At 34.5% G+C, this 14,664-nt stretch overlaps 3 protein-coding genes across 5 annotated transcripts in view; 1 reads left to right on the plus strand and 2 right to left on the minus strand.

Annotated features, from left to right (window-relative positions):
• Positions 1–327: 327 nt before the first annotated feature.
• On the minus strand, positions 328–5,128 carry LOC136840782 (GPN-loop GTPase 3). The gene is made up of 7 exons (XM_067107668.1): positions 4,991–5,128; positions 4,436–4,605; positions 3,599–3,776; positions 3,210–3,298; positions 2,920–3,052; positions 1,600–1,733; positions 328–1,114 (listed from the first exon to the last, which is right to left on the minus strand). The coding sequence occupies exons 2-7, from the start codon at positions 4,534–4,536 to the stop codon at positions 901–903; spliced, it is 849 nt and encodes a 282-aa protein (XP_066963769.1). The 5' UTR covers positions 4,537–4,605; positions 4,991–5,128; the 3' UTR covers positions 328–900.
• Positions 5,129–6,618: 1,490 nt separating this feature from the next.
• Ctu1 (Cytosolic thiouridylase subunit 1) lies at positions 6,619–14,558 on the plus strand. Of its 2 annotated transcripts, none has more exons than XM_067107678.1 (8): positions 6,619–6,753; positions 7,795–7,849; positions 8,373–8,499; positions 8,971–9,075; positions 9,269–9,387; positions 10,478–10,666; positions 11,142–11,346; positions 12,050–14,558. In XM_067107678.1, the coding sequence occupies exons 2-8, from the start codon at positions 7,802–7,804 to the stop codon at positions 12,292–12,294; spliced, it is 1,038 nt and encodes a 345-aa protein (XP_066963779.1). In that variant the 5' UTR covers positions 6,619–6,753; positions 7,795–7,801; the 3' UTR covers positions 12,295–14,558. The 2 variants fall into 2 exon arrangements, with proteins under 2 accessions (XP_066963779.1, XP_066963780.1); XM_067107679.1 differs by having other exon boundaries at positions 6,635–6,765.
• The window catches only part of mRRF2 (mitochondrial ribosome recycling factor 2), a 57,904-nt gene continuing 57,129 nt past the window's right edge, over positions 13,890–14,664 (minus strand). For both annotated transcript variants that reach the window (XM_067107670.1, XM_067107669.1), the window contains exons 15-16: positions 14,298–14,444; positions 13,890–14,082 (exon numbers count right to left, since the gene is read on the minus strand). In XM_067107670.1, the coding sequence (XP_066963771.1) occupies positions 13,921–14,082; positions 14,298–14,444 (309 nt within the window). In that variant the 3' untranslated portion in view covers positions 13,890–13,920. The remainder of the gene's footprint in view (positions 14,083–14,297; positions 14,445–14,664) is intronic.

Consider the following 14,664-nt stretch of genomic DNA (forward strand, 5'->3'; position numbering starts at 1 on the left):
GGAGATATCCTTGCAACTGTGTTAAATCCCAAATCTGCAAGTAAAGTAAAAAAGAGAGTACTGTATTACCAAGTGGCACATGGAGCTATCATATTTTAAATATGTCTGCTACTGTCATTAAAAAAAAAAAACCATAAGAGTTACTGGAGTTACACAAATGTAGTTCAGCATTAACTGCAAGAGATTTGCAGCTTTTTCAAAACAATTTGTCATCCAGGCCTTAGGAAAATCATGCATCTTGTTCCCAGCAGGAACTTGCCATACTTTATCAGTGATGTTAAAATACTGACTTTGACATGCCCAGCATGCTAAAATTGAAACTAGTCCTTCATAACTTTTTGCTTGTTCTGTTTAATATACACATTATAAAAATACAATATTAATAATTCTTAATATTTTAGATTCTATACAATTTTTTAATTTAGCAAGTCTTTTCATTAGTAAATGCAGTGTATTTCAGTGAGCTACCCTGGGTTAGGGAAGGATTTGAAGGTAGCCTAGAGATAGCATTGCCTAAGCTAACTTAGTCACTCTTCCTATGACTGCACTGTGGATGTATTCACGCCCCCCTTAGATCTATTAGTGCACATAATCATGGAATTACTGTATGTTAAACCATGCACCTGTACTCTGTACAGTAATGTACAAGTAAGTAATGAGTTTCTTTGAAAAAATTAATCTTGTCTTAAAGAAATACTTTTGCTGCCACGATATGTTTCAACAAAATCCAATCTTTCATAAATTTTTGTGAATAGCAGCTTACTTGTCTGGAATATAACTTGTGTAGCAACTGCTGATTTGGTGCTTAAAGAAATACAAAGCTCACAGAATTATAAGAATACCTTCATTAAAACAACAAAGGATTAACTTTCTCCAAATAAAATAAAAGAATCTATGTATCTAGTTATAATCAACATCATGCTCTTCATCCTCTGGATCAGGATACTCGAAGTCTTGCGTCTTAACATCTACATCCTCGCCATACTGGAGCGCAAAATCTGCTTGTATCAGTAAGTCTGTCAGGGATTCTTCTTTATTAATATTCAGTGGTATATATCTTACTAAGGAGAATTCTTCCAAAACTTGGCCTAGGGCAGTTGTAAGTTTACGGTACCTGAAATAACAAAACAATACTAAGATCAGAGAAGACTGACATAGCAGAGCATGAATTTCAAAGGACTTCTCTTCATGGACATTAAAATTAAATATGCACTTTCTAAATCACACATATCAGTTACAGCATGTTGTATCTTGTAATGTATTGCATCTTTCAAGATGCACTCTAATCAATCCCTAAAGGGTTAAGCTCTTCCATGATTAAAATCGAAAATAAATCTAAAACACCTACAACTGAGGCAAAAGGATAACCTAAGCTTAAAAGAATTGCATTAAAAGAAAGTTTAAGAATGAATTTTTCTAATACAGTCTGTCCAGTACGCATGGCTGTGCTTCCTTTTTGTCTTCCAGGGAAGATACAAATATGGCAAGCTCATTAATAATGCTTTACAATAAGAATCGTTTTTATACAAACCAATTAATCATAAATGAAATGCATGAACTCTGAGAAAATTAAATAGCATGAAAAAATAGTGTCCTTACTTTTTGTTAAATTTTGAGACACTGTGATCAGAAACCAGAAGCTCATGAATTTCTGGTTCTAAGAAAGTTTCTATCTGTTCTTGTGCCGCTTGGTTTAGAAGGTCCATTTTTGTAAGAACATTCAGATGTGGAACCTGAAAGAGAAATTCAAAATTCAAAATAAATTTTATACCACGAACCATAATACAAACCTTTAATTTTGTTCATGAGATAATGTCAAGAAAAATATAGTGTTAGTCATAAACAGTGTTACAATTAGATAAAAGAATTCTTAAGTCTTTCTCTGCTAAATAACCTCACTAGAAGAAGCACCCATGGTCACTACATCCAATGTCATAGCTGCTTCAGCAAGCCAAATCAGCCTGCATGAAGAAATTAGATGTACACTACCAGAAATTAAAAAAAAAAGGTTTGTCATTAAAATGCATAAAATTTACTTTAAATTTTGAGTTCAAACAATGTACAAACCTATGTACCTATTACTGAAAGATGTTGAGAAGAGGGAAGCACGGAACTGTGAGATAACTGAAAATCAACGTATACAAAACAGAGCTTACAATGACTAAAAAGCAAACAAAACTAGTAGTTAGAAAAGTGCCTTTGTGGATGCTGTGGGTAAGGTGTGGGGGAAAACAGAGTACTTTGTACCAAATGAAATAATGGTGTCACAACAAATGCACAGGCTATACAATCAGGAAGAGATTTTGGATGACTTAGAGTATATGAGCAACTGGGAAAGAGAGGGAAGTGGAGAACCATGCTGTGGAAGATGGTAGAACCTTTTGCTAAGATGAAAGGGAAAGAGACTGCTAGATTATTTGTAAACGAAAATATCTCATCAGTAGACAGAATTTTTTTTTTAATAAATGTGTGCACAAGGGCACTTACAAAAAAGATGAGTATGTACTGTGACAATGAACGATTACAGAATACTAAGAAGTGCGGTGGGAAGAAAGAGCATGTTGCAAATGAGGAAGTTGTGAAGAGACTGCAATGGTCTGGACAGGTAATGAGCAGGGTTTAAGAACAATTAGTCAGAGTAGTAGCTAATAAAATTTAATAATATTAAAAAAAAACAGATACAAAGAAAAGGCCCAATCATTAATACTTGCTAGTTTAATGAATAACAGGTTACACTATAAGACCTAACCTCCAAAACTAAAAAATTACATCAGACATCAAGCACACAGTATTCTAATAAAATTTTTCTGGGATACTCTTGAGCTGTATGGAATAAATACTGTCGCAGCCCAACTGCAAGATATTTACATGAACATACTGTATTCCGAATTTAAATTTATACACCGTTTATATGCATACCTCCAGCTGTACCATGACTGACAATGCAGTAAGGGACCCAGAGAGGAACTTTGAGGCATCAGCCATATAACCTGCATCCAAAATAAATACGGCACAAACACGAAAATCCAAACTCTGGAGCTGTTGTACCATCCTGAAAAAAGAAAATGTAACGTGTACATGTATTGCAATGTAATGTACACCTGAACTACATAGGCTATTTGGCACAATGTTTGCCAGCAATTACTTCTAGTTAAAAGTATCACTAAAAACTTACAGTCACCACACTACTACATCCAGTATTTACTTACCTCTTCATAACATCCATGTGAGTATAAAGTTCAATCTGACCTGGACAATCAAATAGTATGCAGTCATCATCATAGTCCCCTAGTTGTTCCTGTAAACAATTAGATATTAGTAGCCCTGAAGCAGTGTCTTAAATAATCGTGCACAGTACTTGAAGGTGTCTGTCTCTTATTATATCCTTTTTACTTTTTCTGTATATATTGTACTCATAAAAATTGAAGGTATTTTTCTACAAATGTGCCACTGTTACCCTAGTGATAATGACAATAAAGTTTTTAAAACTTTGCTGATGATAAAGCTAATTTAGCATTATTGTTTTGTCAATTATAGATACTGTAAAAAAGAAAAGATATTAGCATCCAGTCTTCAAGGATAAAAAAAAATGCTTAACCTTTAACCATTCACGACCATCTGGTTCCATGAGATATTCCATGCAAAAGACTAAACCTCCATTGGGCCCAAAATCCATGTCTTCAGCTTGCATAACATCATCGACGTGGATTAAGTCTCGTACATCAAAGAGGGCATCGTACGAGAAGGCTTCTGCTGCCGGATCTAAATTTACAACACTGAAAAAAAAAAAAAGGAATCACAGACCCAGTACAACAAATATGGTATATTAACCACAGCAAAAACTATACGCAATAACAATATCAACTTTCCTCTCTATCTCTTAGTTCCTGATGCCACATAACACAACAGTAATATAAAAAAGAATATAGGAATACTGTATACTTGAGATTTAGTGAGAAGGAAGCTGGTAATACAATATGGACTGAGAACATAATAGTCTTCATACAAAAAGTTTACACTAAAACAAAAATATCTAAAATCAAATGGCTATAATATACAGCAGTCTGTTTCAACAAACACGAACCATTTATGTCAACGAAAATACATGAAATGACTTTAATGCCACCAGGAGCACTAAGTGTCTGAGATGCATGCTTTTAGTTGGGCAGAAGTGTTTTTAGTGTGCTTCTGAAGAAAGAATTAAAGCTTAAATGGGCTATTATCAACGAATGTGTTTGTGATAAGACAATATACTGTATCCTAATAAAAGGACTACGATCAAATCAGATTATTAATGCTAAAAGACAAATCTGTTACTTACTTTAATGGGCTATTATCAATGAATATGTTTGTGATAAAACAATATACAGTATCCTAATAAAAGGACTAAGATAAAATCAGATTATTAATGCTAAAAAACAAATCTGTTACTTACTTGATGACTCTGTTAATTGTTTCTGCATGTTTCTGAATAGCGGCACAATATGTAGACTTCCCCGATCCAGCCGGGCCTAAAACAAGCTGAGCATATCTCATATTGTTGGCAGATTTCTAATTTTTATTTGACTACTTTTTGGTTTTCTTGTCAGCTAAAAAGCACAGGATCTGAAAGAAGAAAAAGATTTTGGGCAAAAACTGGAATAAGAACCTTAATGAAACATCAATGCTTGGGGTCATGCGGTACCCCTAGTATGCTAGCAGCGGGCCTGGTCACGAATTATAGTAATTAGTTATATAGCCTGGAACATTCACATGACCTAATCCATGGGTTTTACTAACCTATAACATACTGTACACTGGGGTAACCAGTAAAAAAGACACATGGTTCACTTATGCTAATGAACCTGCATGGCGAAGTATGCTATTATGGTCGAATACAGCCTGGTGGTATTACCCTCTAACTTCCTTGTACTGTGGTCTTTCAAATTCTTTAATTTCATAACCCCAATTTATGTTGATACTACTATTACTTATGCAATTATAATTTTACCTTTATCTGTAGAGACGACAATACTAACAATACAGACATTCGTTCTCCGAGACAACTCTGCGACATTAGCAAGCCTGCCAATAGTAGCCGTAGTAGTAGTATGCAGAATTTGTCTTTGAAACGGCTCCCTCGCTCATTGTATTCCTCCTTTGTGTTTGTTTAAGTTTATTGTCTGTAATAATACCATAAATCATTTATATATGCCTTCCTATTTTCAATTTCTTCTTTTGACAAATCTGCAAACAGGGGGATATCAGCCATCAATTCCTCTTTATTGTCCTGATATGGATGCTGCTGCACAAAACTATATTTGTTTCTAATCTCACTGTACATTAGGTCCATAACGTATTTCTATAATTACCCTCCACTAGTAGAATGTCCTTGTGTTCTTATTTTTCTTTTTTCAACTGGATATCTCCTTTGGATCTATGCATTATTAATAGACCCCCTCCTTTGGTATCATCCTAGTCTCTCATTGAGTCTACCACACTAATACCTGTTGGGAATAGTAATATTTTACTGTTTCAGGTGCGTTTCAGTAATGCACACAATTGTATTTTTTTTGTTAAATCTATTAGTTCAATTGGTTTAGCTTTCGTCAGCCCCTGGGTATTTAAGAGTTTTATTTCAAAATTTCTGACGCATCTTCTGCTTTGTTCACTATCTGTCCATTTCCCTTATATCCAAAAACGCTTCTACCATCTCACCTTTTGTCTGTTAGTTGCAAACTACTGCGTTCTCCTAAATCTACTAGCCTGTGCTTGTTACTAGAGATTCTATTAGTTCCTACCTCTAAGTTATTTACATTACTAAAGATTTTATTATTTCCTGCCTCTAAATTATTTACATTATTAGAGATTCTATTATTTCTATCTACAGTTCTCTGGGTTTTCTTCTTAGAGCATTCTAGATGGTGGAAAGTTTTCCATTTTCAACTCTCCCTTACTAATTTGCCATCCTTCCTTTTTGTTTTCCTTCATATTCTTCAATTCTAATCTTAATATGCTAACTTTTTCTCTCTCTCTGGCAGTCATGTCCGGTATTATCGATAGTTTTTTTTTTTTTAATATTTTCCTTCGCGCTCTTTAGCAGTTTAGCACTTTTTAATATGCTCCATATTTCTCTCTCGTTGTTGAATTTTACAAGTGATGGTCTGGGGTTTGATCTGCCTGTCGTCTCAGTGTTTTGTGCTTGTTGTGGTCGAGGCCTACCTAACCTTAATTACCACCTTTTTGATTTTCCATTCTTCTTTGCTTAGGTTAAGTTCCGTTGTGAGAATTTCACTGCACATATCTTCATCTATCTTAAGGTTTTCTGCTTCATCTCCTCTCTGAGGACCTGGTAAGTTGAATATTAGCAGGTTTTCTTTCCTTCTTTCTTTGTCCTGAGCCTCTCTTAGTTCTTCCTGAATTGTTTCCCTTCTGCTGCTGCTGCTGTAATCTTCTTTTATGTCCTTGGCTATAGTTTCTTTGATGTCCGGTTATTTTTTTTTATCCTGGAATTTTATTTTTGTGTCTTAAATATGCAAAAATGAAAATCAATGTTGCAATACTTGCGTTATCTAATGAAACCACGCTTTACTTAATACAAACACAACACAAAGGAGGAATAGAACGAGCAAGGGAGCCGTTTCATAGGGAATTCATACCTATTACTACTATTACTTGCAAAATCTTGTGTAACTACTAAGCCGTTCCATCTGACACCTCTATAGATCAGCAAAAGCCAATAAAATTTTATTTTGGCTGTCTTCAAGCTTAATGGTGCGTAAAACGGTAAATTCATTTAAAATCAGTCAGTATTTCAAGGTAGATTAGATGTAAGAATCGGCATCTTTAGGGAATAGGCTACTCAACGGTGATGATTTTTTTTGGACCTTTAGATTTTCATAGCAAATAACTATAATGGGGGCGAAAACCAAAAACGATTGCTATTCCTTGGTCAGAATGGTATGAAATGCATAAATAAAAAAAAATGGTCACTAGGAAAAATACATATGTTATGCATATCGACAGTAACAGTCGTAGAAAAATGATAAAGGTTATAAAATCCTACCATACAAGGTACCTTACAGCTCTAAGTATGTGTAATTGCTACACTTCCCACTGCCTTGTCACTAATGTAAACAAAATATATGCCCTCAGTTGCTCTTGATTATTTGTAAGTTATATGCTTATCATTTTGTGGTTTATTTGTACTAGCATAAATTTAATGTGTTTATGCATATGAAATTTATTTATTTCACATTATGTGGCCAGGTGTGCCCCCCTAACCTAACCTGACCAAGAGTGCACATAACCAAATGAAATCTAACCTAGATTGTGAGTCACCTAATGAAATACAGAGCAACATCCTAACCTAATCTAGGGTGCTGGAGAGGGCTTTGGCTCAAGGGCACCCCCAACCTAACCTAACCTGAATCTCTGTAAGTCACTGAATAAAAGACAAGGATGCATCCTAACCTAAGGCAGTGGTGCATTAGCTATACCTCACTGGACCTCCAAGCCTAAGCTGACATAGAAGGCAATACAAATGATTACACTACTGTCGGTAATTTTACACAGGCTAGAACACCTATACTGGCAATATGTAGGTTAACTATTTCTCGTCTAAAGACTGGGACTGTGGTTCATGTGCATCTGGGGATCAAGTACCCTTCACATAGAGTTAGTTATATGACAAAAGGAAGGATTGACACATATTTCTTATTACTGTTATGTTAATAAGTAGTTATTCACAGACTATTTATACTCAGATTGAGCAAAAACATTCCTCAGTTTTTATGTATTATTTCTTATTTACAGGAGAATCATGCCTATTAAGTGCAGCACAAAGTGTGGCAGGAATGCTGTGTTGAAGGTATGAAAGTGCTTTGGTGTATTAATTACATTCTTAGCTAATCAGATTATCCTGTATTATATTATATAAAATGTCTTATGTGTAACTGACTTTTAAGGTTTTGTGTTGTATTCCATTTTATTTACGTAGTATATTTTAAGGATTATTTTCATTTCATAAAGTTTTCACCAAATTACTGTAAATGTACTGATGTATTGTAGTGTTGTCAGTTTGTGGCATTCTGTTTTTTTGTAGATGAGAAAGATTACTTAAAGGCAAAAATATATTTGTCTCTCTCTCTCTCTCTCTCTTTTGAAATATAAGAACTAATTATTTGTGGAAACATATTTTTTCACAGTATTGTACTGTAATGCTTATTGTACTGATATACTGCTCAAGGCCTGTTAAAATAGTTCATGTCATTTAAAAGTGCTAGTTTTTATAATATTTGATGGTCATGTTTCTAATTATATGAAGTGTAATGGTTTCTATTTTCATAAAATGGCTGAAAATTTAATAAATAATTCTATTTGTTGACTTACAGAGGCCCAAGACAGGAGATACACTTTGCAAAGAATGTTTCTTTTGGGCATTTGAAGAAGAGGTACATCAAACTATAACAACAGCAAATCTTTTTAACCCAGGAGATTATGTTGCTATTGCAGCCTCAGGTAACACTTGATTTTACAGGTATTTTGAAATATAAACATTTTTGTGGCACATAAATATGGACTGTGTAATTTTCTTGATGGACATACTGAAAGCTGTACTTCTTGTGCATTGGTACTAATTAACTATTGGACTGCGATATTTGTACAGTAAAGTTGCTTGGTACCACAGACAACATTTTGAAACAGTTAACCAAACACACAGGCAAAAGTGATTTATATAATCAGTTCCCGACAAAATTCCAGTTTCTTTTCAAGTCCCCTTACAACATTTTTTTGTTTTTTTGCTTTGCTTAGGGAATGTAGTATGTATAGTAGATTGGTCACACTTTGTTGAACAGTAGAGCAGAACAAAAGATCAAATAATCTATAGACAGTACAGTAGGGAGTACTAGGGCATTGTAGGTAAATGTTTCTGAATATACTGTATAACTTTGCTAAACAAAATAATAAGATGATGTGATTATTTTACAGGAGGGAAAGATTCAACTGTTTTGGCGTACATCATGAAGTTATTAAATGATCGCTACAACTATGGATTGAAGTTAGTTTTGCTGTCAGTAGATGAAGGAATTACTGGTAAGTGGCACTGATTTTTGGGTTGTGAAGATCCTTTGGTGCCTAGATAAAGAATTTAGCACCATCAGGAGGCATTCCTTGACTATTGAGTAAATAGCCATTCAGAAAGACATTGCTGAATAATTTACAGTGACAGAGGCATCTAGTTTCAACTTTATTTTAAAATATCAGTTTTAACATACAATTACTGCAGGTTACCGAGATGACAGTCTTGAAACCGTCAAGAGAAATGAACAACAGTATGGAATCCCTCTCAAGATTTTGTCTTACGAAGAGTTGTATGGCTGGACTATGGATCGCATTGTAGAACAGGTATGATAGTATAACATATTTCCATCAGTGTACATTTGCCTAATTGTGTGATAAGCTTCTTTTCAGATGACAGTACAGAACTCCTAAAAAAAGGTCAGAACTCTTCTCTATGCTAGGTGTCCCTCAAAGTAGTACCTCTGGTGGTAGTAGTAGTACTGTAGTTTAGTGTCAGTCAAGCGACACCTTTCTGTCTTTGTTCCTAATTTTTTTTATTTCATACCCTTTTTTCATTTGGCTTTTTACTTTATTCAAATGTAAGCAAATACTGGATTTTTTTGAGTTGCTGATTACAGAAAAATTAATGGGGTGGTGCATGGGAGACTTGAGGCATGTGTTCATGAATTCATGGATATAAATCAGCTTAGCAGCCTTCACAAACATTGTTTAACATGGAAGTACATAAGTAAATAACCTCTTCAAGTTAAGGGGTGATCAACAGGTTGCCACAAACAGAACATCTTAGTTTAGAAAAGGACTTAGGTTGTTGGAGAGTTCTTCACTAGATTCACCAGTATTATTGATAGTTTCTATCTCTGGCTTTAACATAATTTTAGGACTGTTTATTCCTAAATACTTCCAGCAAGTTCCATTCATTTAAACAGCTGATCAAAATGTCTGTGCATAACCATCACTACAACAAATTAATGCTACCATAAAGTGATCAGTGTATACCAAAAGACAGTTTTGTTTTTAAAAAACTGTTCTTCAGAACAAGATTAATATTTTCATTAGAAGCCCATTATTTCACTGAAATTTCCCCCCTCCCAACCCATCCATTCATTGCAGCTTGTTTAGACAACACAAATAATCACTCAGTTTGACAGTGGAGGTGCTGTGGGACCTTACTGCTTACTCAGCCAGGTGAAACTGGAAGGATTTTCCTTTTCTGGAGAGTCTGTACGATTGCATAGGTGCACAGTAAGGTTAATGTAAATGGTTTTGTATCAAAAGTAAATGTATTGGAACTTTTTTTTGGTGGTTTATTTTGGAAATGCACCTTGTTATGATCAGTAGTGGCTTACTATCAGTGGTTATAGGTAATTATAGATTAGTTATTCATATTGCTCTACAAATATCCCAATTTTTCCAGGCAGGCAGAAAAAACAACTGTACTTTTTGCGGAGTGTTCAGAAGGCAAGCCTTAGATCGCGGTGCAACTCTGCTTAAGGTGGATAAGATTGTCACGGGGCACAATGCAGATGACATTGCAGAAACAGTTTTGATGAATATACTTCGAGGTGATATTGCAAGACTACAAAGATGTACAGCTATTGTGACAGTAAGAGTCAAAGTTTTTGTTCATATTTACAAAATGTTCTTCATTTATGTAAATTTTACTACTCTGGCTATCCACGAGTATTGAGAATTTAAGCTCTTGTAAGTTCTAGTAGTTTCCAGCTTAGGTGATATGACTTTTCTTGTTATCTCATCTTATCCATACTATTAGCCGTTACAGTTGTAACAGAGGTACAAGCAAAACTTGATGAAAACTGGTAGAAAAAACTAATTTTTCCTGTTTTTAATTAAGACCTCATCAACTTATCAAGTATGTATTATAACTCCCTTAAGGCTGGTGAGTCAAGTCTATAAATATATATGTTACAATCCTTCTAGAACTGACAGATTTTGAATAATGCTAAAAGTTTAAAGCTGTACAGTATCTACATATTTCAAAGAGTAATGCTAGTTTTAAATAACATGCTTTTTAAGAATAATTTTTTTAAGGATTCAGAAGGATCAATAATTTTTTTCAGGATTCAGAAGGATCAATACCAAGATCAAAACCATTCAAGTACACTTATGAAAAGGAGATTGTCATGTATGCCTATTTCAAGAAACTGGATTACTTCTCAACGGAATGTATTTACTCCCCAAATGCATATCGAGGTCATGCTAGGGCTTTTTTGAAAGACCTAGAGAAGATAAGAGCTACTGCAATTATTGATGTTATTCATTCAGGTATGTTTATTAATTATGTTTTCTTCAAATGAGGTCTTTTTTTTTTTTTTTGCCTTTTACTGGGCCAGAGATATTACAACACTGAAAAGCAGTTTGCATTTCTTGTCATTTTATTGCTTTCTTGTTTCAGTACCTCCAAACTGTAACCCTCGCCTTATCTTTTCCAAAATTAATTTAAGGAATATGTGCAGTCTACCAACTATTTTCATAGCTAAAATGTAGTATTTACATTCAGGAATAGCTTCAGTTTACTGACAAATTTTACAGCTCAAATGTAGTTTTATATTACAGAAATGGTATTTTAAATGTATTACAAAGATTTTTGCTGTTTTAGAAAGGAAGACATATTGAGAGTGTATGTATGTTATTTCTTATGCTACGGATTTTTAGAGACTGGGAACATTAATTTTAATCAAGTATACTGTATTGCAGTAACCATTCTTCTTTTCCATAGAGCCTGTGTGGGCAGTTAACTGTTTTTAGTGTTACTTTTATTTTTTTTAATTAGTGTAATAGAATATAATAAGCACTTTTCAAGAAAAAGGATAAAGCTTATTTATGAAGAGTTAGATTACTTTTTGTATGGGTTTCTTTTCCATTTCTTTGCTTCAGAACAGTTTTCATTCTTCAAAAAGATTTATAGCTTAAAGACATGCTCGAGATACTTCGCATGGTTAAAAGTTACCTTAATGCTTCTTTACAGGAGAATGTCTGTCTGTTCGTGATGGTGTGAAGCTTCCAACAAGATCACTATGTACACGTTGTGGTCACATCTCCTCCCAACCAGTGTGCAAAGCCTGTGTACTCCTTGAAGGTCTCAATAAGGGTAAACCAAGATTAGGGATTGGCAAATCTTCAAAAGTTCGTGAGAGACTAGGAGACAATATAAGTGACTCAGGTGGTGGAGATTTTAAAGCAAGTCTCTCTCCAAGCATAACAGAATTTTAAGTTTGCGTAAAAAGATCAATTTCTGATATTTTTTAGTGCAGAGGTAATGTTGTTCCACACACATACTTTTCTAACGCAGTCTTATGACAAAGTACGCAATTTTAAAATTTAGAGTTTGCAAGTGCCTTTGGAAAAGCATGTTGTAATTAATGATAGAGAAACCAATAGGGAACAGAACATCTAAAGAGGATAAGAGGGCCCTTTGGGCGATGAAATGTAGGAAAGGCCCAGGACTATCAGGGATAACACGCAAGTTGATAAAGCAGCTGAAAAGCTTGTTGTCAATGAGCTTGTTATAAGACATGAAAATATAACAAACGAAGGGATACTACCTGAAGAATGAGAAAAGATCATGAAAGTGTTATACTAGCGAAATGGAAATGCACCACATTGCAGGAAAGTATAAGAGGAGTAAGGCTGCTCAAGCATACTATGAAACTATTGGAGAAGTGATGGAAGAAATGCTGGGAAAAAGTTGTTGAAATTTATAATCGTCAGTCTGGCTTCATGTTAGAAATAAACAACAGAAGCAGTCTGTATAATGAAGGACCTGACAGGAAAAGAACTATTCAGAAGAGAGATTGTATTACTTATTTTTGGATTTTGAGAAGGAATTTGACATAGTACCAAGGCAAACAATTCGATAAACATTACAAATAAAGTGTGCCAGGAGTGATTGGGCTACTCTTGATACTGTACCATAACACAAGAGTTAAATTGATGACAGTGGCAGTTGTATCAAGACTGGAATAAATGTCGGATCAACCATGAAACCTTATTTAATATACAGTAACTGTAATGGTTGAAGCTACAAAAGAGTGCAGAATCAGAGGAAGAGGTTTCAGGAATTTTTAAAACGTGGGAGAGTGGAGAGGTGAAGCGTTGAAAATACTGTAAGTAAAACTAAGATTATGGTGATTGGAAAGAAAGTTAAGGAAAAAGTACAATTAGGAAAGTGGCCATGTGGATAAGGGCAATATATGTGGGTGAACTTGGTACAGTGCACTGAATGTAACAGTTTCATAAGAGATGCCTTGGGTTGCAAAAAGTAAAGATTTCTGATGCCTTTATTGTATAAGAGGAGCATATCTTGATTAGGGAAAAGTGGAGATACATGATGTGGAATATTGACAAGAGCCAATAAAAAATGAAGTGTGAATAAATGGAATTGGGTAAAAAATATTCCTTTAAAAGACAAAACAGAAATTGTGAAGCTTGCACAAGGCCTGTACTACTCCTTACTGTGGAAACCTGGTCACGAAAGAAAATGAAGGTACAGTAATTTTGAAAAGTGTGATTTTAGAATACTGAGATTCAATTGAGGCAAGTGTCATTTTCCATCATCTTGCCCTTTCTGTCATAAATTCAGATGTTTCTCTATACAACTGCTTGACCCCATACAGTATATGGAAGTAGCAGAATGAAGACTAATAGGAAGGCCTATAAAATATAGAAGAAAAGGAATGTGTAAAGACCTAGACCTGATGGGAGTTTAGGAAGAAAAAGTGAAGAGAACTCATTTTACTTCAAAGACAAGATGACTTAAACTGTGCTGCCCAACGATCCATCCAGTTTTAATGCAAATAAAAAAAATGGTCTGTACACAGTATATTTTACATATACAAATCAAAATCCAGTCACTCTCTCAATTGCTACGGCTTGGTCATGTGCACTCATCAGTCTATAACTTGAAAGCTCCATGCTGAAAACTGCTGTGCCAGACGTAATCGTTCGTAAAGCCGTTGAATATCCTACAAGCTCCGCTAATGGGCACTCGGCATTTACTACCTGAAAAACAAGCAATGTTAAAAGAATCATTTATTATTAAATGAAATACATGTTAACATTGTTTCACACAGTTTTGCAGTAGTCATGCACAAAGAAATAATGTGAGGCTACTTTCCTACCTCTGTTCATCAGTCAATGACTCGTACTCTTTGCGAACATCTAGGTCAAGAATGCAAGGCATATACTGTACAATGAACCATTTTTACAAGGCTTACCTTTGAGTCTTGACGGTGACTGATTCTTATGATGTTCCCTCGTCTTCGAGTTATGTCTGCAATCACTGATGACGAGTTGGTTTCATCAGTAATGATCTCTAGTTCCATAAGAGGTTCCATCAACTGACAGTTTGATTTTTGTAATAACTGGAAACAACACAGAACTATGAAATGCAAGTAAATGATGTCATTTTTATTCCCTGCAAATTATAGTATTAGGGGGAGATTATTTTCCAATCTAATAAAAAGTGGTATCTACAACATGGATATTTATTATTTGTTAATTTACTTTTTTTCTGTTTACAGCATTCACGTCCCTTGTTCAAGTGTAAAAAATATTTAACAAAACAGAAATAACTGATTCATA

This window comes from Macrobrachium rosenbergii, chromosome 8 (assembly GCF_040412425.1).
Source record: "Macrobrachium rosenbergii isolate ZJJX-2024 chromosome 8, ASM4041242v1, whole genome shotgun sequence".
Lineage (NCBI taxonomy): Eukaryota > Metazoa > Arthropoda > Malacostraca > Decapoda > Palaemonidae > Macrobrachium > Macrobrachium rosenbergii.

What these genes read in the sequence shown, in the direction of transcription:
- Ctu1 (XM_067107678.1), top strand. Translation starts at nt 7,802, where the DNA reads ATGCCTATTAAGTGCAGCACAAAGTGTGGCAGGAATGCTGTGTTGAAG. An exon ending in TGTTGCTATTGCAGCCTCAG is followed by an intron (nt 8,500 to 8,970) that starts GTAACACTTGAT and finishes ATTATTTTACAG; the next exon opens with GAGGGAAAGATTCAACTGTT. An exon ending in TATTGATGTTATTCATTCAG is followed by an intron (nt 11,347 to 12,049) that starts GTATGTTTATTA and finishes GCTTCTTTACAG; the next exon opens with GAGAATGTCTGTCTGTTCGT.
- LOC136840782 (XM_067107668.1), bottom strand. Translation starts at nt 4,536, where the DNA reads ATGAGATATGCTCAGCTTGTTTTAGGCCCGGCTGGATCGGGGAAGTCT. An exon ending in CAGTCATGGTACAGCTGGAG is followed by an intron (nt 1,734 to 2,919) that starts GTATGCATATAA and finishes TTTCTCTTTCAG; the next exon opens with GTTCCACATCTGAATGTTCT. An exon ending in GTCTCAAAATTTAACAAAAA is followed by an intron (nt 1,115 to 1,599) that starts GTAAGGACACTA and finishes TTGTTATTTCAG; the next exon opens with GTACCGTAAACTTACAACTG.